The 22,850-nt window shown below is 41.8% G+C and overlaps 1 protein-coding gene across 1 annotated transcript in view; it reads right to left on the bottom strand.

Annotated features, from left to right (window-relative positions):
- Positions 1-1,584: 1,584 nt before the first annotated feature.
- LOC139761335 (uncharacterized) overlaps positions 1,585-22,850 on the bottom strand; it is a 184,945-nt gene continuing 163,679 nt past the window's right edge. Inside the window, exons 11-15 of the mRNA XM_071685402.1 lie at positions 21,273-21,566; positions 15,827-16,432; positions 15,107-15,180; positions 3,402-3,987; positions 1,585-3,035 (exon numbers count right to left, since the gene is read on the bottom strand). Coding sequence (XP_071541503.1) covers positions 3,409-3,987; positions 15,107-15,180; positions 15,827-16,432; positions 21,273-21,566 — 1,553 coding nt within the window. The 3' untranslated portion in view covers positions 1,585-3,035; positions 3,402-3,408. The remainder of the gene's footprint in view (positions 3,036-3,401; positions 3,988-15,106; positions 15,181-15,826; positions 16,433-21,272; positions 21,567-22,850) is intronic.

Raw genomic sequence — 22,850 nt, forward strand, 5'->3', positions numbered from 1 at the left:
TATATATATATATATATATATATATATATATATCTTTCTTTCAAACTATTCGCCATTTCCCGCATTAGCAAGGTAGCGTTAAGAGCAGAGGACTGGGCCTCTGAGGGAATATCCTCACCTGGCCCCCTTCTCTGTTCTGTATATATATATATATATATATATATATATATATATATATATATATATATATATATATATATATATATACATATATGCCAGATCCTGTATGATGCGACGGTGCACGATTTAATAGTGTATTGTGACACTGATCTCGCTTCTCACACGTATTTTCTCAGTACAGCGGGATTAAGTTGAGGATAATCTATTGTTTTGACCGACACTGGAACTGTAAAATGTAAATAACGGATGAAACGATTGTGTGTGTGTGTGTGTGTGTGTGTGTGTGTGTGTGTGTGTGTGTGTGTGATTTTGTTATCTCTTTGCATCTTGATATCTTAACGCGTAGGTATTTCTATTACATTTTCTTGAAATCATCTCACAAGACACATCACTCCTGCCTGTTTAAGTGACATAGGGTCATCTGCTTTCAGTGTTTCTTCCCCTCACTTATACACGCTTACAATCAATACCCCGGCTCACTTAAAGACGGTACGAATCAATATGACTTCTGTTCAATAAGACGATTAGAAAACAATTCCCTGTCGTTGAAAGACGTTTCGATTCCATACATATCTTCCTAAAGACATTTGGAATCCATGAAACTCCTCTTAAACACGTTCACAATGAGTCTCTCTTAAATACGTTCAGAATTGATATCTCTCCTCTTAATGGGATCAGATCAAATATCTCTCTTCTTAAATACATTCGAAATCAATATCCCACAAATTAAAGTCGTTTAGAACAATAATTCTCCTCTTAGAGCCATTTAGAATCCATATTACTCCTAGAAAAGTATGCCATCAATATACCTGCTCTCAGGGCCATGTAGAATATATACATATATATATATATATATATATATATATATATATATATATATATATATCTGGTCTTGAAGACATTTAGAGACAATATCTTTTCTCTTAAAGATATTAAGAATGAATATTATCACGCTTGAAGACAATTAGAATCTCTGTCTCTCCTTTCGAAAACATTTAGAATCTCTGTCTCTCCTCTCGAGGATACCTAGAATCTATATTTCTCCTCTCGAAGACATTTAGAATCAACATCACTCTTCTTAGAACGTTTAGAATCGATGCCAATCCTCTTTACAAAGACGATCAACATGAGCATCATCTCTCCTGTGAGAGGCGTCCAGAAACGCTCTTCACACTGGCATCATGTCATGACGTTTATTCTTGGCTGTTTACCCCCAGCCACAGTTGTGCAGGTGTGTGGAGAAGGTTCTGTCATAGATGAGATAATGACACAGAGAGAGAGAGAGACGTTTGGCAGTTATGTTACAGAGATGTAGTGAACACAGAATACGAGTATTAGTGAAGTCTATTTATTATCATCGTTTCCCCTATTTTTTCTCCTTTTTAATCTAATAGAGATGACGGTACAGTGGAAACAAACGGTAAGGCAAAGAAAATGCAGTCTCTCTCTCTCTCTCTCTCTCTCTCTCTCTCTCTCTCTCTCTCTCTCTCTCTCTCTCTCTCTCTCTCTCCTTCTCTCTCTCTCTCCTTCTCTCTCTCTCCTTCTCTCTCTCTCCTTCTCTCTCTCTCTCTCTCTCTCTCTCTCTCTCTCTCTCTCTCTCTCTCTCCAAGATATACGGCCCCATCAGATACCAAACTCCAATACTTGTTTCCTTTCCGCTATATATATATATATATATATATATATATATATATATATATATATATATATATATATATATATATATATTCTTCCCCCCTTCCGCCGTCAGTATACAAACCAATCATAGAAAAATAAGAGACGTTAATCCATACAACGCAAGAGTCGCTGGTAGAGTCTGGGAGGAAGGAGGAGTAGGAGACGAGCAGCCTTGGTCACGTATAAAGTCCATCACAGTACGTACAGACGAGCCTGAAAACCTCCAGTTGACTATTGTGTAAACACTGCCGAGAGTTTGTCTTTATATGGAGTTCACAGGCATACAAGATAACGAGGATAAACACACGTAATAATGACACTTTGTCCCCACACATGATGAGAGAGCAGTGCAGGTGGTGGTCGTCTAGATGAAGCGTGAATGAGGGAAGAGGGAGGAGGGGAGATTTTAAAGACTTGTTGGATCCACGTCTTTAAGGGTGGGTTAGGGGATGAGTCTGGCCACATCATGAGCCTACTGGATGTAACATGTAAAGACGTAGGTACGTAAGAGAACAAACCCTCCCTTGGCCAACTGATCGTGTTGACAGTATATACCAACCCTAGACCTTTGGAGAATAACTGCACCATATGAGTGGAGGAGGGAGTGAGTGGGGAGTTTTCCTCTGAGACTATGTGAACACTGGGTACCTCTGAATATAAACTAAAACACATCTGGTGAAATGTTAATGTCTGGGGGGTCACTTAGGGCGGAGTGGGGTAGGGTAGGAGAGGTGTGTGAGGCTATGTAACGACAGAGTCATACAACCGTGTGAGTCATGAGAGCGTCGTGTGAAGACGTGGCTTTTTGGCGAACTCTGAAGTATCCAAATCGACACGTGGATCTCTGAAGGCCATACGAAGGTCTTCATGTAGGATCTAATCCTGTGCAGATCCCGTGTGCCACTTGGTTTCTAAGGGCGAGAGGAACGTCCAGAATGCATCAGTGGGCTGACGCTCGAACCAACAGGAGCACTTGGAAGTTGATGATCATTGTGTCATCTATAGGATCGCGTCGAGTCCTTGAACCTCTGACTCACATGAGCTGAGGGAGGAAGAAGAAGAGGATCTGTGTCGTGTGGGATCACTTGACTAATCTGACCCATGTAGGGAGGATAAAGGTAGGCAACTACGCCATCGCGATCCCCTCACAACATCTGATGCATGTGGGCCAGTCAGATATATGTGGCACATTGGTCCAGGTGTGTCCACGGCAACACCGGCAGCCGAAGGCCAGCCATCTGTGAAAGGAAAATGTTTACCTTAGGTATATCATCAGAAAATGTATGCCACAGGTTCGTTGATTAACTGTTAAATTGAGATATATAAAGACCCCTAGATTCTACAGATCCCTTTGATTCGGCCTGGATTTGTGAACTATCACACAAGCATTCTTTGATTACGTAATCATCCCCAGGAGTATCATTAAGAGTCTAATCGACGTAAAGTTTTACTTATTACACCCTTGTTGTGTGAACTGGTTAACTGAGTGTTAACCTTGTCACTTCAGGTCATCTTTCTCTCGACGTCTTGTAAGCCATTCCCATCCCCTTTGTCAGTAACCTACCAGAGCTCTCGTCCATGGCCACAGAACCTGCTCGCCTCACCTTACAACTAGACGCAGCTCTCCCTGCTGGTGCTGAGGTCTAAGGGGAAGAACTCTGGGTGGATGTCCACAGTGGAGGAGCGGCGGGGGAGCGTGGAGGTCGTGGTAACGGGGGAGGAAGATGAGGGGAAAGTGGCACCTCGACCTGTGCAGGAGGCCGAGCGACCCACGCGTCCGTGGATGCTCCCCAGCGTTGCCGTCGACGCCACGGACACCGGGCGAGCTCTTCGGCTCTCCAGGGGCTCTCCGGGGTGGACGATGGCCGCGCTACTGACGGCGTTGATACTGCCGCCGCTGGGCTCCAGCATGGCGCTGCTGGCCGCGATTAAGAGACCGCTGGAAGAAGGGTTCAGGATGGCACCGGTGTGTGAGGTCAGCAACGCGCCGTCGCCAGGGTTTATGATAGCCGCGCCGCATGCCAGGTCTATATCGGTGCAGGAGCTAGGGTTGATGGTGGTGCCTGAGTTAGGATAGATGATGGACCCCGCCGTGTGGCTCAGGCTGCTGCTCCGGCCAGGGTTGACCAAGCTGCTCGGGCCGCTGAGGCAAGTGTTGACCGACACGGGTGACTGTAGCTGACGGTTGCCCTGAAAGGAGAGAGACAGACAGAGAAGGATTAGTATTGGATCCCATAGCGATTCCCCTCCCCTTCCCTCTTCTTCCATTACCATCTATAATCCCCTTCTCTCTCTCGCTGTCTCTTATCTGTATCTCTTACGTAATTCAACCTCGATGCATTAAACACATCACCTTAATTTCCTCTCCATTTTCTGTTTCCTCTCTCCACCACCTCCTCCGTTCCTTCCGTCACGCACCAGTGTCAGGACTCATGCGCCATGACCACTTATTGGTTTGCACGTATTGCGCATCATTAAAAGCCTTCCTTGTTATCAGCATAACTGCCATTATCTACATTCATTATGACCATTAAATGTACCTGGTAGACGGTATAGGTCAACAAGGCTAACTGCTACACCACAGAGGTTCTTTCACGCAAGTTTTGGCTTAGTTTTGGCACTTATGGCCTTGGCTTTGCGTCACAAGAAAGAATCAACTGATGTACGATGATCATATACATCAACTTGGACGAAGCTTTGAACGCCCATCGAAACGTACAACGATCATATACATCAACTTGGACGAAGCTTTGAACGCCCATCGAAACGTACAACGATCATATACATCAACTTGGACGAAGCTTTGAACGCCCATCGAAACGTACAATGATCATATACATCAACTTGGACGAAGCTTTGAACGCCCATCGAAACGTACAATGATCATATACATCAGCTTGGGCGAAGCTTTGAACGTCCATCGAAACGTACAATGATCATATACATCAACTTGGACGAAGCTTTGAACGCCCATCGAAACGCACAACGATCATATACATCAGCTTGGACGAAGCTTTGAACGCCCATCGAAACGTACAACGATCATATACATCAGCTTGGACGAAGCTTTGAACGCCCATCGAAACGTACAACGATCATATACATCAGCTTGGACGAAGCTTTGAACGTCCATCGAAACGTCCAATGATCATATACATCAGCTTGGACGAAGCTTTGAACGCCCATTGAAACGTACAATGATCATATACATCAGCTTGGACGAAGCTTTGAACGTCCATCGAAACGTCCAATGATCATATACATCAGCTTGGACGAAGCTTTGAACGCCCATCGAAACGTACAATGATCATATACATCAGCTTGGACGAAGCTTTGAACGCCCATTGAAACGTACAATGATCATATACATCAGCTTGGACGAAGCTTTGAACGCCCATTGAAACGTACAATGATCATATACATCAGCTTGGACGAAGCTTTGAACGTCCATCGAAACGTACAATGATCATATACATCAACTTGAACGAAGCTTTGAACGCCCATCGAAACTAACGAACAGAGATGCTGCATAGTGAAGCGTTATCACTCCACGTCACTTACAATGTTGATCCATTGTGTAACTACAAGAAAAATATAAATGTACGTCGATGGCGTTGTAGCACAGAAATGAAAACGACTTAAGAAGTACGAGTGCTCGGAAATGATATCATCGCCTTTGGAAATTCTTCATATTCTGCCAAACGTATGAAAAATATATGTGGGAAATGAGACCTATATCTTCTCTCCACAGTAGTTGAAATAATGCGAAAACGTAGCCGAGTAAGGAAATACCATCAGAAAAGAGAAAAAGAAAGTGACTTTTTGAGCAAGATTATAAAACTAATGTTGAAGGAAACTTTGCCCTGAAATGTTTTCAACCCGACCGTCAAAACCATTTTTAAAATTCCACGAGATAATATCTAGCGTCAACTCCAAGCGTCAGCAAATTTACTTTGCAAGTTATCAAGTTTGGCTCCGGCCTTGAGGCTCGGGAGGTTGGTATCCTCGACTGCTTATCTCCAAGACACTGATAACTTGGTTTGTCCCTTTTTTTCCTTCTTCATTTTTGCGCGGTCGGAGAGCCTGAACTCCGTGTGTGCTTCACAAATATTGTCCTTCAGTTTACCTGGCAATTTGGAAAGTGTGAGCTGTCGTGGTGCCAAAAAAAGGGTCAGTCTGCGGGTGAGTGTTCTTTCTTAAACTGGTTAGCCACCAGCGGGGAGGATGTTACAACCCAGCCACCTTGCGCTCACCCCCCCCAAAATCCTTTTCAAGATCTTTATATTAATTCTTTATATGTGGCGAGGGTTGACCTGGATAACTGGCTGTCTCTCCAACACCTTTTTTTGTTTTGTTTTCGTGTTTTGGCAATTATCTCATAATGATTTGGTTGATGCTAGGATGGGCTTTAGAATGGCCTAGGAACAAATCGAAGTTATTAGTATCAGCAATTAAGACAGATTCAATGACGTTACGTGTGGCGTAATCAGCAGAGGGGTATAGGATAAAGGGATTTTCAAGATGTATGGCCAAGGTGATCATTTCCATGACAATGTTTAGCAATCGCATGTTTTTGTGGTCATGCCTGCTTACTACATGACAGTGCCAGTAACACCTCTTCGTTACAGTTTTATCTGTCTGGCCAGACAGGTAAAACTGTGGCACGAGATGTTCCCTGGAGACAATCCACCTCCTCATCAGGTGCTGCCAGTACTTAACAATTAAGTTATCCAAATCCCAACATCTCAATTGCGAAGAAAGTACAATACGGTCCAGACATATGTACACAAGGATCAGGAGAAACACTATTAACCAATGAGAGATGAAGGCTGTGGTTGTTGGCTAGTCCCTCATCTGACCAAACTCAAATTCGCCACCTCAGGTCAGGCTGGAGTGACACACCAGGTGATATCATCACTCCTTTTGCCCCATTCTCGTTGGGGCAGGTCAAGCGTCGAGTGCTGGGGGTCACGCGTGGAGGTCACCAGTCTACAGGGTCATACAGGGGAGGTTCTCTTCTTGATGTCGAGGGCCTACAGAGGCGTCTGGAGTCGGCTGTGGACTTTAATATGTACTTTCCTTTCTCCAACACCTCTCTCGTGAGTGTGGTGTGGTGTGGTAGTGATCTCAGGTGTGTTCTTGCGGGGTTTCCACCTCGTCAATGACACGGAAGATGGCTGGACAACTTAATGTTGGTCATGCTTATGTAGGAGGAAAGAGACGTGCACTCCTCGTGTGGTGCTGGAATTCAATGTCTGACATGACTCCTCTGGAAACGTGTTGGTCTTGTGGTGTGAGGTGGCTTCGTAGATGTGTCATGTTTTCTTGCAATGATGATGATAATGGCTAATGAGATCTATTTTCCGGTCGTTGTTGTGAGTGTAGGCCTCAAGTTTTTCTTGATGATATGCCCTTGATTACTCTCGTTCATCCAGTTTGTAAGACGTGGACATGAAGGGCGAGCTTTTAGTTCAGTTGGATTTGATCGTGAGGCGCTGGTTGATTGTGGTGTGTCACGTTCGCTAGTTGTGCGGTTTCCTGGTCACATCTGTCTAGTGTATTCCTAACGCTTTGTATGAGTGATTTTGACTGGCTTCATATCCTTTGTTAGCGAGTAAGTGGTGATAGTGGTGTGGGCTATGAAGAAGAGGAACATGTAGATTTAATTATCGTGTATGGATGTGTAACGCGTGGCGACATCACCCAAACTTACGGATATGGATCATCTGAAGACCTGTTTCCCTGACTACAAGATCTTTTAAGCTAGCTTAGGTTAGGTTAGGTTAAGCTAGGTTAGGTTAGGTTAAGCTAGTTTAGGTTAGGTTAGGTTAGGTTAGGTTAGGATGGGTTAGGTTAAGCTAGGTTCGGTTAGGTTAGGTTAGGTTAAGCTAGGTTAGGTTAAGTTGACTTAAGGTAGGTTAGGTTAGGTTAAGTTAAGCTAGGTTAGGTTAAGCTAGGTTAGGTTAGGTTAACTTCAGCTAGGTTAGGTTAAGTTAATCGGTTAGGTTAGGTTAGGTTAAGCTAGTTTAGGTTAAGTTGACTTAAGGTAGGTTAGGTTAGGTTAAGTTAAGCTAGGTTAGGTTAGGTTAAGGTAAGCTAGGTTAGGTTAAGTTAAACTAGGTTAGGTTACGATAAGTTGGGCCGGGTTAAGTTAAGCTAAGTGAGGTTAAGTTAAGCTAGGGTAGGTCAAGTTAAGCTAGGTTAGCTTATATCAAGTTAGGTTAGGTTAAGCTAGGTTAGGTCAAAATTAAGCTAGGTTAGGCTCTAACCTAACCTATTTAGCCTCGCCTACTGCTCGCGATTTCTATACCAGTTTTATTGTGGTCTGCCGTTTGAAACTGTGCTCAATGCCTATGTGGAAGGTAGAACCGATGAACTCACCAGCTGCCGTGCGCCTCGTCTGTTTATTTTGACAGTTTTAACCAGTATAATCTCAACAGTTTGCGCCCCGCGTGGGTTTTATGGTGAGCGATATGTTTTTTCCGATGAGGCCACAATCGTCCGATTCACATCAAATGCTATCGGGGAAAAAAAAACACCGTTTCGTTCACTTACGTAACCTGACCTAACTACGTCACATCCGTGGGTCGGATGCCATGAAAATGACTTAACGAGTCTTCGCGACGTTGTTAAATATGTGTCTCTACGATTTTTCGACTATACAGCACAGAAAATGGAGCGACATCTCGATTGCTAGGTTAGGTTAGGTTAGGTCAGGTACCAATAATGAATGGGGCAGTGCCAATTTCGAACTGTTCCATAGAGAAATAGACCATTAGAGCTAGCGTGATAATTCACACTGTACAATAGTACCTGCAATGGTGTGTGTATCATGGTACTGAACACTGTGTGGCACAAGTACATACGAAATACAGATCATTTCATCCCACTTGGATCATGGTTGGTTGGTCTTACAGTTGATACAATGTTTTCATAACCAGATGCCTGCTCTACGTACGTGAAGTAAGGATGGGTAGCTTAGCAAGAGGCCTCTCTCACACTCTCTCACACTCTCTCTCTCACTCTCTCATACTCTCTCACACTCTCTCACACTCTCTCATACTCTCTCACACTCTCTCATACTCTCTCACACTCTCTCACACTCTCTCATACTCTCTCACTCTCTCACACTCTCATACTCTCTCACACTCTCTCACACTCTCTCACTCTCTCATACTCTCTCACACTCTCTCATACTCTCTCACACTCTCATACTCTCTCACACTCTCTCACACTCTCTCACACTCTCTCACTCTCTCATACTCTCTCATACTCTCTCACACTCTCTCATACTCTCTCACACTCTCTCATACTCTCTCATACTCTCGCTCCCACCATGCCCTCCAGCAAGCATGCAGTCTTATAGGGAGAGAGAGGATTTTTCCGACTGTATATATATATATATGTATATATATATATATATATATATATATATATATATATATATATATATATATATATATACTACAATGTCTACTTTTTACCATAAGGTGGACGACCCGGGTCGCCTTTTGAATTTGGGTGAAAAGAGGTGCTGGGATATGTATATATATGAAAAATTTCCGTGTCATTTTCTTCATGTTCTTTTCCAATACAATAACACCATCAGTAAGACCTTACTAAATTGTAGGCCAAATTATGTAACAATTAGGAGTGTTTAACGCAGTCAAATGCAAGGCATGTGAAGCTATTCATGTAAGCCAGACTGGAAATGCTGTAACGTATTTTATGTAAGCCAGACTGGAAATGCTGTAACTTATTTCATGTAAGCCAGACTGGAAATGCTGTAACTTATTTCATGTAAGCCAGACTGGAAATGCTGTAACGGAGAGGTGTTATTGACACCGTCATGCAGTACGCATGGATGACCTCAAAAAATGCGATCGCTAAACATTTTCATGAAAATGATCACCCTAGCCATAGATCTTGAAAATCCCTTTATCTTATACCCCTCTGCTGATTATGCCACACGTAACGTCATTGAATGTGTCTTAATTGCTAGTACTAAGAACTTTGATTTGTCCCTAGGCAATTTTAAAGCCCATTTTAGCATTAACCAAATTATTATGAGAAAATTGATGCGACATGGAAACATAGAAAAGTTGTTCAAGACACACCCAGCTACCCAGGTCAACCCCCGCCACGTGACCCCCCCTTAATCACTCTCCCTTACAACGGTTACTGCCAGACAAAGCAGACAGTGATTGGCTGGTAGAGACTGGTGCTAGATGGCGAGACTTAAGTGTGATGTTGAGATTTAAATAACTTTGCGAAGTACTGGCACCACCTGATGATGAGGTGGATTTTCTCTACGAAACATGTCGTGCCACATGTATAGAAAAATTACATGTTAGATGTAATTGTATGAACTACTGAAGTGCGATTTCACTTTCATACTATCATCATGGACTAGTGTAATTATCATATATATATATATATATATATATATATATATATATATATATATATATATATATATATATATATATTATTTATTTTTTTTATTATACTTTGTCGCTGTCTCCCGCGTTTGCGAGGTAGCGCAAGGAAACAGACGAAAGAAATGGCCCAACCCACCCCCACACACTCTCACACCTCCTCTCCCTCTCATACCTCTCACTCTCTCACACCTCCATCCTCACACCCACTCTCTCACTCTCACATTCAACTCTCATCTCACACTCCATCTCTCACATCTCTACACTTACCTCTCATCCTCCACACCTTCATCTCTCAACTTTTACCCCCTCTTCACACTCCTCGAACTCCTCTACACACTCAACCCTCATACCATCCTCAATTCACTCTATCTACCTTCTCCTTACCCTCTCACAGCCCTCGATCACTCACATAACTCTCGTTCCCACCATGCCTCCACACTCCAATTATGGGTGAGGTCTTTCCGACTGTATTATAATGTTATATATATATATCATTATATATTCTACATATATCCTCTTGTAATCTATCCCATACTTTTACCATAGGGCCCGAACCACCAGACAGCCTTTTGATTGCTAAAAAGGTGCTGTTTTATTTCAAATACTATCTTCCTGTCACTTTCTCAATCTACCCAACTACACATAACACATCGTAAACTTACTAAATTTAGCAAATCATTACATTACAGAGCTTCTTAACGCAGTCACATGCAACAGCATTGAAGCTATTCATGAACCAATCTGGAAAGCTACAATTTTGTTGTAAGCCAGATGAAATGCTGTAACTTCATTTACATTGCCAAGGCTCCGAAATTTTCGCATGTCAACCAGATGGAATTGCCGTAACGGAGGTTATTCCACCGTCATGAATCCCATGGATACTCAAAAATTGATCGCTAAATTTTCTGAAAAGATCACCTACCATAATTGAAATTCCCTCATACCCCTACTGCCTAGATAATGCCATCACATTACTCGTTAATGTTCTTATTCTAGTACTTAAAACTTGATTCGTCCCAGCAATTTTAAGCTATATATATATATATATGTATATATGTGTATATATATATATATATATATATATATATATATATATATATATATATATATATATATATATATATATATATTTATATATTCTTTTTTCCATACTATTCGCCATTTCCCGCATTGCGAGGTAGCGTTAAATAGAGAGAACCGGGCCTTTGAGGGAATATCCTAACCTGAGACAGATACCCATTTGATGGACCAACTCCTTTGGGGTAGATGAACAGGTGGGTTCACTGTGGACCCACTGTCGCCGCCAGGATTCGAACCTATGCGCTCGATGCGTCACGGTCAGGAATGCTAACCACTACACCACGGAGGTCCATAATGCTAGATTTTCCATGACCACTTTTCTGTTTACTGTAGCTCTTAGCGAATTTCTAATCAATTCATCGTTCATTTTCCAGTTCTTATCTCCAAAGTTCATAACTACATTTGCCTAATTACATTCTTTTTATCTGACCGATCTCCTGATATGTCTAGATCACTTTTTAATTATTTTCTCGTTTTTAATTATTCTCTCACAGTCTTGATAATTACCTCGTAGTTTTTGCTTGGGATTTGAGGACTCATTTCAGGTGGATTTGATGTTGTATGATGAGGATGGAGCTATAAGGTCTGATCCCTGTGTCACTACACTTGTCACGGTCCGCCATTTGGAGAATGATATTCAAGTGTATTGAGACTAAACAATTACATTCGTTCTTAGAGTAAGTCTCGAACTGATGATATGTACACTCTTCCCCCAGAAAAACTATCCTCCCTTTCCCCAGAGATTTACGCTCAACTTCGCTACCATTCTGATACAATTTACAACTGTATGAGCGTGGCAGTAAAATGAAATTGGACTCTCAGTCAGCCAGTTAGTTGTAGATTATCAGAAACTTCATAACCGCGAGACCGATATATATTTGTTGTGGGGGAGAGAGTGTGTGTACATAGCTCTTGTGTTATGCCCTGTGATTTTCCATTTACATGGTAAACTCATGCGTGGCACTTGATCGACGATTCCTGAAGTATATTTCATCTCAAGGTTAATGTGCAAGTCCTAGAGCCACGTAATAATGAAAATATTTTACACGGAAAAAAAAGGAAGAAAAAAATGTTTTACAAAAGCATTTCTTGTTAGGGTCTTCTCAACTACCTTTCGACATCTTGTGGATCTTATTATATTTTTCCCCCATTGTTGTACCAACATCCAACGTGAAGTTAACTGGCCGGGAAATCAAGGCATATTTCTTATTGCTTATCGTGTGTGTGTGTATATATATATATATATATATATATATATATATATATATATATATATATATATATATATATATATCTTTTTCTATCAAACTATTAGCCATTTCCCGTGTTAGCGAGGTAGCGTTAAGAACAGAGGACTGGGCCTTTGAGGGAATATCCTCACCTGGCCCCCTTCTCTGTTCCTTCCTTTAGAAAAAAAAAAAAAAAACGAGAGGTTAGGATTTCCAACCCCCCGCTCCCTCCCCTTTTAGTCGCCTTCTACGACACGCAGGGAATACGTGGCAAGTATTCTTTCACCCCTATCCCCACCCAGGGATATATATATATATATATATATATATAATATCGATATTTTCTGATGTTTTTCTGTCTTTTGGTTACTCTAACTTTCGATTATCATTTGTTTAGATGTTGTGGTTACGGTCATTATTAATTCATCTCTGGCCACCTTGAACATACTTGGGCTAGTTTCTCTGAACCCAGTCATTTTGAGAGGTTAATTTGAATCATTTGAGTAATTTAAGTACTTAATACCTCTAAATTTGTCCCTCCTTTGGTTTGTCGTTTTCTAAATCATGAGAAAGAAAATGCGGTTGGTCTATGCAGGTTTCCACTAACTTATTTTATTTTTCATTTTCTGAATCTGTGAAACAGAAATTCGGATTAGATTTGCATGGACGTTTTTTATGTAGAGTAGATATAGAATAGAAGGATCTATTTGGAGAGTTCCATATTGTAATTAGTCGTCATCTCTTGTTTTACAATATTTCTTTTGTTGTTGAGCATCTTGTATATTCTGTGTTCGATCTTGGTCCTGTATATTCTGTAAATTCCATGAACTTACTTCTGACACTCATGGAGTTTAATTTTTCCCATATTCGTGTATAGTTTATCTTGTGATTTTACTTCACATACCTTCTCTCTCTCATTTATTCTTTGCGATGCTATTTTTGTATCATCTGTTGAATTCAAAATCATTGTAAGTTTTTTCAGTTATTTAAAAGTATCTCTTCTGTTTCCCTATTCCTTCAGTCTGGTTTTAAAGTTACGATGGTCCATTTCATATTTCTTAGTTTGTTTTCACTCACTACGAAGCATTTACAGTCCAAAATACTTCACATCTGCTCATATCTATATCAAGGCGGGGATTAACCCAGACACAGCTATTAATTATGTAAATCATAGCCTCAAAATTCTTTTTTCTTTCTTCCATAACTTCGGATCAAGAGGAGATCACCATTAAGATGTCATATTATGGTGATCATTCTTCTTGTATGATAATGTTATGGCCACTGTCTGCCAGCCAGCCACCCCCCTCACCCACGAGAGAGAGAGGTAGTGACCTCCAAGATGGTGCATTAATGACCTGGTCTAGAAAACGTCTGTAGTCAAGATGTTGATTGTGATTCGTTCTTGATCACCATATGAGATATCCAGTTTACCCTACGTTCGCTAAAGTTAACGTTACATCATCATCATCACAGCTATTCGTTTACAGTTTAGGTTTACTCTCAGTGTATAGGAGTCGTCTAATGTCCTTCCATTTTTCCTTGGATGGATCGTAAACTAAAGCAAACCTTAATTAGATTTTACTTTCATCAGTAATATGATTATGTAGAGAGAGTGGTTAGTATACGTAGTTTGGTTGTTTGGGTTTGAAGCCTACTAGCTGTTAGAGTCGTTAAGGCCGTCATTGTAAACTACAACAACCATGTTGTTAGCTTTGATTATAGTTATGTACTATCCGTTATAGAATTGAACGCCTCCTCCAACTTTGTGCAAATGGATTTCAGTAAACTCATTTATCTAGATTATGGAAGGTTAACAGAGAAATATTCTACTTAACCATATTTCTGTAGTTGTATTAATGCTTCTATATTCATATTTTTTTTATGATGTAAACAAATGATATCTATTCGTTTCATTTTGATATACTTTTCTAAGCATAATTGAGCATTATAAGTTCATTTTACAACCTTTTTAAAAGCAAGGCTTTGGGAATCAAATTTCTGGACCTAATTTACAACTGGAAATCGTGTCTAGGTAAATATGACAGTCAACTTCTCTCTCGAATGTAACCTCACGTGACCTCAGCACAGTGGAGCTAGAAAAAAAAGAAAAAACCAGTTCCATTCACTCGACCTTGGTCTTGTCAGTAAGGGCTGCGTAACCTGACCCTTATCTCTCATGACCCTTAGTCCCTGCAGTGTTCCTGTGTTAGTTATCTAATCTGTCTAATCTCTCATGACAGTCCCTGTATCGATAATGTTTGTGTGTTAGGTATCTAATCTGTCTATTTTTCTCTTTGTCTTATACTCGACTAAGGTAATAGCTATTTCTCTCGCCCCACTACTGTATATAAAGACTTCTGTTTATAATTATTAGAGTGAGTCCATGGCTATGATCGATACAAAGCACACATTTCCCACCTTCTTCTGTAAATACCCACCCTTACCTTTCTGCTTACAGTGTACGTACCGTCTTCGAGGCCTTTTATATTTAGGGAGGAGGAGGGTAGTGTGACATATGGCTATCACGAAGGTTCGTGTGTGGACGATGGTGGTACTCACTGACATGGTGGAGGCGGTGGATGGACCACAGGTCACGGCTGGAGTGCTGGAGTGATGCTCGCCTCCTTGTCTCCCTGTTGCGGATAGACCAAGCAAGAAGTCAGTCAGTAAACACCTGTAGAGATACCTGATTTACCCACGGGTGTCGAGGCGGGCTCGAACCCACTCCTCCTGCGTGGTAGGTCGGTACGTGAACCAACAGACCACAAGGCGACTAAAGCCTTACCATTTCCATACGCGGCAGGACAGGGTTCGAATCCTGGACGGCCGTAGGTAAACCGCTATCATCCATTCCATGTCTTCAGTACATGGTGGTCCCATTTACTGACCCCATTAACTGATCCCATTAACTGATCCCATTTACTGACCCCATTAACTGATCCCATTTACTGACCCCATTGACTGATCACATTAACTGATCCCATTAACTGATCCCATTAACTGATCTCATCAACTGACCCCATTAACTGATCACATTAACTGATCCCATTAACTGATCCCATTTACTGACCCCATTAACTGATCCCATCAACTGATCCCATCTACTGATCTCATTTACTGATCCCATTAACTGATCCCATCAACTGATCCCATCAACTGACCCCATTAACTGATCCCATTAACTGATCCCATCAACTGATCCCATCAACTGACCCCATTAACTGACCCCATTAACTGATCCCATTAACGTCACACACTGAGGTGTTGCTGGCCACTCACCGCCCTTCACCAAGATGAGGTCTGGCCCTGGTTGTAGCTGGTCGAAGCCTCCGTCGTCACCAGTCTTGACCTGGTGCGCCGCCTTGTCATACACCATCCTGGGCTGCTGGTTGTGTGTGTGGTTGTGTGTGTGGTTGTGGCCTCGGCCCAGCCGGCTACGGATCACCAGCGCTAGGACCACCGAGCAGATGACCAGCGAGGCCACGGCGCCCGCCACCACCGCGAGGATCGGCGCCATCGCCGTCAGGTTCAGAGTCGCGCCGAAGGACTCCGCCGCGGCTGCGCTGGTCCGCTTCTCGGCCACGTCTATGGGCGTGTGGTGGAGGAGGACGGTGGTAGGGGCGGCGCCCTGGGTGTTGGAGGCCCCTACCGACAGCTGGTACTCGGCGCCGGGGGCCAGGCCCTTGACCGTGAAGTGTGGCTTGATCTCCTGCGTGAGGGAGGTGATCACAGGACCCAGCTGACCCGACGAAGTCATCTTCCTCACTTCGAGTGTGAAGGTCTGGGTGAGGCCACCGCTCCAGCCTGCCTCACACGCCACCACCACCTCTCCTGCAGCACTGGCGTTGTGCCACACGCTGCAGTTGTGCACGGATTCCGGCACAGCTGCGAGAGGAAACTTCAAACTTGAATGAGATGTAAATTAGTTCGCGAAACATGATCACCCGGAGGGAGACAATGTAGTTCGGTCATTTTACTGTTTATGTACACAGGTTTTAATGAAGTACCAGGACTTAAAGTCGTGTGTGTGGTGGAATTATGTGCACATGGGTTTATGAAGGAAGGGTCACAACGCTAAGGTCTTAAAACATAGGAAGACCCTCCACCATCGACCTGTATGGGAGGTCACACACTCACATATGTTTACATAAGACTACCCGGTGGTGCACGGGGGAAAAAGAAAAAGAAAATGGTTCTTACGAGAAAAGAAAATGGTTCTTACGAGAGAAGAAAAGGGAAAGTGGTTATCATAGAACAAAGTTTTATATCAGAATAGCATTTTTTTTTGGGGGGGGAGCTTTCAAGTTGGTTTTCAAGGCCGACTGTTGAAAGAATTGAAGCATGTGGCCGCGTAGATAAGTCTCCTGACACTGTAAGAACACAGAACCCTAGTATGTGGCCTTTCCTGGCTACATAGATGAATCACAATAAGTTAAGGCCGCTGGTTGGCCTCCACTGAAGGAGAGCATTGCACTGCGGGTAAGGTTGAGATAGCCTTCCTTGGCCTTTTGTGTACTCAGAAAGGCCATCAGGGGCAATATGTAGAAGCCTATGGCCTTTTCCTGACCATCCAATACCTACATGCAAAATGTGGGGCCTCAGGGTGTTGTGTGAAGTTATGGTAAGTGTGAAGGTTTGAACTGTGGACATTGTTGGCTTTCAATGCCGGGTTCTGTTAGCCTAGGCTCCTGCCCTCGATCCTGAGGTACTTTGCGTTGTATTTTCAAGCCGCCGCCAGGTCGAAGACAATGGTGTAGATAAAGTGTCATCTTTGAGAGTGGCGGTGGTGTATTGTACAGTGGCTTCCGTAATGACGGTCTCAAGGCAAGGAGGCAGTATCTTAAAACCTCGTCCAGATTTTTGAAGTACCTATACACGGAAATTATTAAAGGAGAGAGAGAGAGAGAGAGAGAGAGAGAGAGAGAGAGAGAGGTCTCTGGATTGATTCAGGAAGCTGTAGCAATTCTGCACCTTGAAAATGGCCTTTGTAGGCCTTTCAAGGCTGGCTCTGGCACCTTTGGATACTGCCTTTTACCCGGAGGTATTTCTATTGCAGTGTGAAGCTGTCATGTTATTTGGTGTCCGTGAGTGTCGTGAACTACGTGTGATGTATAAGGTTGAGGAGTGTGTGTGTGTGTGTGTGTGTGTGTGTGTGGCGGGGGGGGGGGGATTTGGTTACCTCAAAATGTCCTCCAAGGATCACTAAGGTGCTGTGGCCTCCAACCTGGCCCAGGTGTTGAAGGACCTGCCTTCAAACTCTTCGGTTTTTACACATTACACGTCGGCCTTGAAACCGTTACGTAAGAATACACAAACTCTCATACATACAGACACTTGAAATTTTCAAGATTATATATATATATATATATATATATATATATATATATATATATATATATATATATATATATGTGTGTGTGTGAAAAATTACCTTCAACAAGGCTGTATCGTTGGGGGAACATTCTCATCAAACAACCTCTCACTCCAAAGGAGTCTACATTTCCCTGCTACTGGAAGTAGCGCAGCCTTATGCTGCAGGAACCTTCTGAAAGGAGTCCTGGGTATCACCATAACTCAGAAAAAAGTGGTCATATATATATATATATATATATATATATATATATATATATATATATATATATATATATATATATATATATATATATTCCTATGAGTCCACTGGGAAAATGAAACACGATAAGTTCCCAAGTGCACTTTCGTGTAATAATCACATCATCAGGGGAGACACAAGAGAGAAATATAACAGTCAGTTGATATACATCGAAAAGTCGAAGCTAGGACGCCATTTGGTAAACATGTGATTGTCCAAAACATACAACGAGCGTTCATAAACTTATCATTTTACAAATCTTATCAACAATAAAGTTATCTAATTTGTATAGACCATCACTAATATTAAGATTATAATATTTTGTGTACTTAATAATACAAGATTCAATGATATTTCTCTTGGTGATAGAGTTAGAGTTAATAACTGAGATGGGGTTACTCCGGTCAATACAGTGATCATAGTTTTTAACGTGATTAAACAAGGCATCTAATTCTTGTCCCGTTCTTATACTATATTTATGTTGCTTAAGTCTAACAGAAAGATCCTTACCAGTCTGACCAACATAAAATTAAAATTTATCACAATTTCCACATGGCACTTTATAGATGCATCCAAGAGAATTTTCTGGTGAATTCCTGATTAAGACATTCTTTATAGTATTATTGTTGCTAAAGGCAACATATACATTAAAGGATTTAAGCAACATGGGAAGTAAAGTGAAATTATTATCAAAAGGGAGAACTAAAAGATTCTTGGTGCCAATGGGAGGTTTGGGCTCAACTCCATAAAATGGTTTCTTTGCTAACTTAAGGGGTTTATCAATGAAAGATCTAGGGTACTTTAAATTAGATCAAATAGAGTATATCTTCTCAAACTCATCATCAATAAACTCTGGACTGCAAATACGTAATGTCTAAGGAACTTATCGTGTTTCATTATCCCATTGGACTCATAGGAATATCTTGATCGCGCAAAATTGTGAACCTTCCCTATATATGTATATATATATATATATATATATATATATATATATATATATATATATATATATATATATATATATATAACTAGGAGGAAAGGGATAGGCAAGAGCCACAAACACTTTCTATTGTTGAAGTTTCAATACATATTCATTTCATCATCAGAATCAGCAGTTGCAAACATTGTAATTAGTTGTTTGAATACATCAAAACAAGATTGAATCTCCAAAATGTAAATAAGCACAGTATAGAGCCATTGTGCGGAGTGAGGAGTGATGTTTCTTAAAAGATTTAAACAATATCAAAACCCGAATTCCTTCTATAACAGATCAAGGCAATTACTAAGTCAATCTACTTTGAAACTTTCTACCTGTCTTTCCCAGAAGACTATGACCTGGAACTTTTCAAGGTTTTTTTTTTTTAACTTCGTTCAAAACTTTTGAATATTTTCCATCGTCTCTTGTTTTCCCCTTTCCATTGTCTCTTGCTTTCCCCTTTCATAACTTTATATATCAATCAAGGCTCAGCCTTGATGAGGCCTTGGGTCAGTGATTGGACCTTCCAACATCAAAAAGAAAATACTGACCCAAATGAACCATTTCGTGGGAGATGACTTATTACCTACGATTGCCTCTTGTTTCCATATTCATGTCAAACACAAGATCCCATTGTTTAAAGTCCATGATCATTAGAGCATTTAAAAACGATTATAGAATAATTTCTGATTATCACTTGGTGATCATTAACTCCTGTGGTCATTTGTGACAGCTGAAAGTGGCGTATCCTTTCAGCTGAAAGTTAATGGTTCATGGGACACAGGTTAACGAGGTGTTAAGTGATTACTGCAGTTCATCATTAATATAAAAATGGCTTTTGCCATTATTTATTGGATGTGCTTACGTGGTCAAAAGCGTCAAACAATGGGATAATAATGTAAAGATCATTCAAATGATAATTCGGTCATAGATGGTAATGCAATCCTCCACAACATTATAGTAATTATAGTAATCATTCAGTAATTGTCTTGATCATTGTTGTCATGTGTTGGCGGAGGGATGTGGGGCTTTCTATTTCTTAAACTTTTTTAAGAATATTGTACTTCAGTCATTCTAACTTGGTTTATGTTGTGATATTATATGTATCTTGTATTATCTATTATGATGTACACGATAGATAGGGTTTGTTTTAATGTATTCACTCATTTGATTCATTGTAATTGTAATTGCTGATTCTGATGATGATATAACATCTACAAACGTGAAAAAAAATGAAGACATGTGGCATTTGTCTTTCTCTTTCTACTGAAGATACGGAACCTCTCTCTCTCTCTCTCTCCTCTCTCTCTCTCTCTCTCTCTCTCTCTCTCTCTCTCTATATATATATATATATATATATATATATATATATATATATATATGTTTAATGTTGAGTACAGTCAGCGACGTTGCTTTGTTTCCGTTTTCCTTTATCAATTTTAATGGATAGAGCTAAAAACCTTTATCAGTCTCTGACACATTGAAAAAGGCTGTTTGACCCGCTATTGCAAGTCGTCTTATGAAGTAATCATCTTGATCTAAAACATAATGTGGGTCAGGTGATTGGAAATTTGGAAGCAAAGCCACGGGACACGTCGTGGGAGGAACATGGAACTGGGGTCGAGACATTTACCATTGCCTGTGAGGAAGCAAATGACGACGACACAATGTGTCTGTTGTCATGTATTACCATGAGAGGTGAGGGTTGTGGGTGAGTGAGGTTGGGGGGGACGACTTTTGGGCGCGACTGTACGTCAAGTATGAGAGCACTACTGTAAGAAACACCTGTGACCTCGCCAGCAGGTGGAGGCGAAACGGGAGACACACTCACCTGTGGTCGGTCATCACCAGGGAGAGAGAGAGAGAGAGAGAGAGAGAGAGAGAGAGAGAGAGAGAGAGAGAGTCCAAGGAACACTCAGCTAGAGGTGCTGACAATATTCAGAATCAACTGTGGACTTACCTTCTTTTTCGTCTCTCTCTCCCCCGTACCCACTACTCGATGGCCTCCCCTCCCATCCCTGAGCCCTGCCAGTGTGTGTGTGTGGTGGTGGAGGAGGACAACACACACATGTCCAGCCACCACCACCAGCACCACCAGCAGGAGGAGGAGGCAAGACAGAACTAAAGCAGCCACTCACAGGCGGGGACGATGAGAAAGACACAAGGTTGTGGCTGCGACCCCACCTCGTTCACGGCCCAGCACAGCAGCGTCCCGAAGTCGTGGTGGGTCCTGGGCGTGTATGCCATGACGCTGCGGTTGTGGTCGAAGTAGGTGCGGTTCTTGGGGATGTGGACCATCTCGGTGGAGGTGTTGAAGGCCCAGCGGAAAGTCTGGGCCTCAGGGTAAGCGTCGACCTCACAGCTCACGTTCACCTGCTGGCTGCGTCCGCTGCCATACGTCCACTTCTGCTCGTCGACGCACACTGGCGTAACTTTTTTTTTTTTTTACATAGGAAGACGAACAGTGTAGAGCATTTGACCACAACTGCGACTGACATGCACAGTGTATTGACACTAGCTTCGTGGATCGCCAACTGGACATTGGTCGTCATATGGAAAACAGATCACACAGGGCGAGTTTCACAACACCATCTTACCACTGGACTGCTGGCTACCGTCACCCCTCAACACTCACACTTTTGAAGGTCACACCAAACGAGCTGTGACCTCTCACCACTAAGGTGACCGTGGTTATTCCCTCACCCTTGCCTGAATACAGCTGAATCTGAAGGCTTCAGATTCAGTGGTAATCAGATGATGGATGGATGGCTCATGTATCATAGCCTTTACTCAGTAAAAAAAGAAATATTAACGCTTGGTAGGTCATCTTCATTATGATATCCCTGAGATGAAATCGTATCATTTTGTAAATAGACCATCTGGAATGTTGATTATGTATTTTGTTTTTTTGGAAAACCCCCCTTTTTTTGGGGGGGGGAAAAAAGGGGAAAAAAAAAGGGGGGGGTTTGGAAAATTTTTTTTTCCCAGGGGTTTTTCCCCCCCCCGGGGGGTTTTTGGGGGAAAAAAAAATTTTTTTCCCCCCGGGGGTTTTTTGGCCGGGAAAACCCCGGGGGAAAGGGAAAGGGGAAAAAGGGGGAAAAAAAAAAAATTTTTTTGGGGGGGGGGGGGGTTTAAAAAAAAACCGGGAAAATTTTTTCCGGGCCCGGGAAAATTTTGGGGGAAAAAAAAAAAGGCCAAAACCCCCTTTTTTGGGGGGGTTTGGAGGGTTTTCCCTGGCCCCCAAATTTTTGGGGGGCCCCTTAAAAAAGGGGGGGCCCCCCTGGTTTAAAAAAACCCCCCCAAAAGGGTTTTCCGGGGGCCCCCCAAAAAAAAAAAACCAAAAAAATTTTTTTTCCCCCCCCCCCCTTTTTTCCCCCCCCCCTTTTTTTTCCCCCCCCTTTTTTTTGGGGGGGGTTTTTTTTAAAAAAAAGGGGGGAAAAAAAATTTTTTTAAAAAAAAAAATTTTTCCCCGTTTGGGGGGTTTTTTTTGGGGGGTTTAAGGGGGGGGGTTTTTAAAAGGGGGAAAAAAAATTTTTTTTTTTTTGGGTTTTTTTCAAATTTTTTTGGGGGTTTTTAAAATTTTCCCCCCCCATTCCCCCCCCTTTTTCCCCCCCCCCCTTTTTTTTTTTTTTTTTTAAAAATTAAAAAAAAAAAGGGTTTTAAAAAAAAAAAATTTTTTTTAAAAAAAATTTTAAATTTTTTTTAAAACCCCCTTT

Source organism: Panulirus ornatus, chromosome 40 (assembly GCF_036320965.1).
Source record: "Panulirus ornatus isolate Po-2019 chromosome 40, ASM3632096v1, whole genome shotgun sequence".
NCBI lineage: Eukaryota > Metazoa > Arthropoda > Malacostraca > Decapoda > Palinuridae > Panulirus > Panulirus ornatus.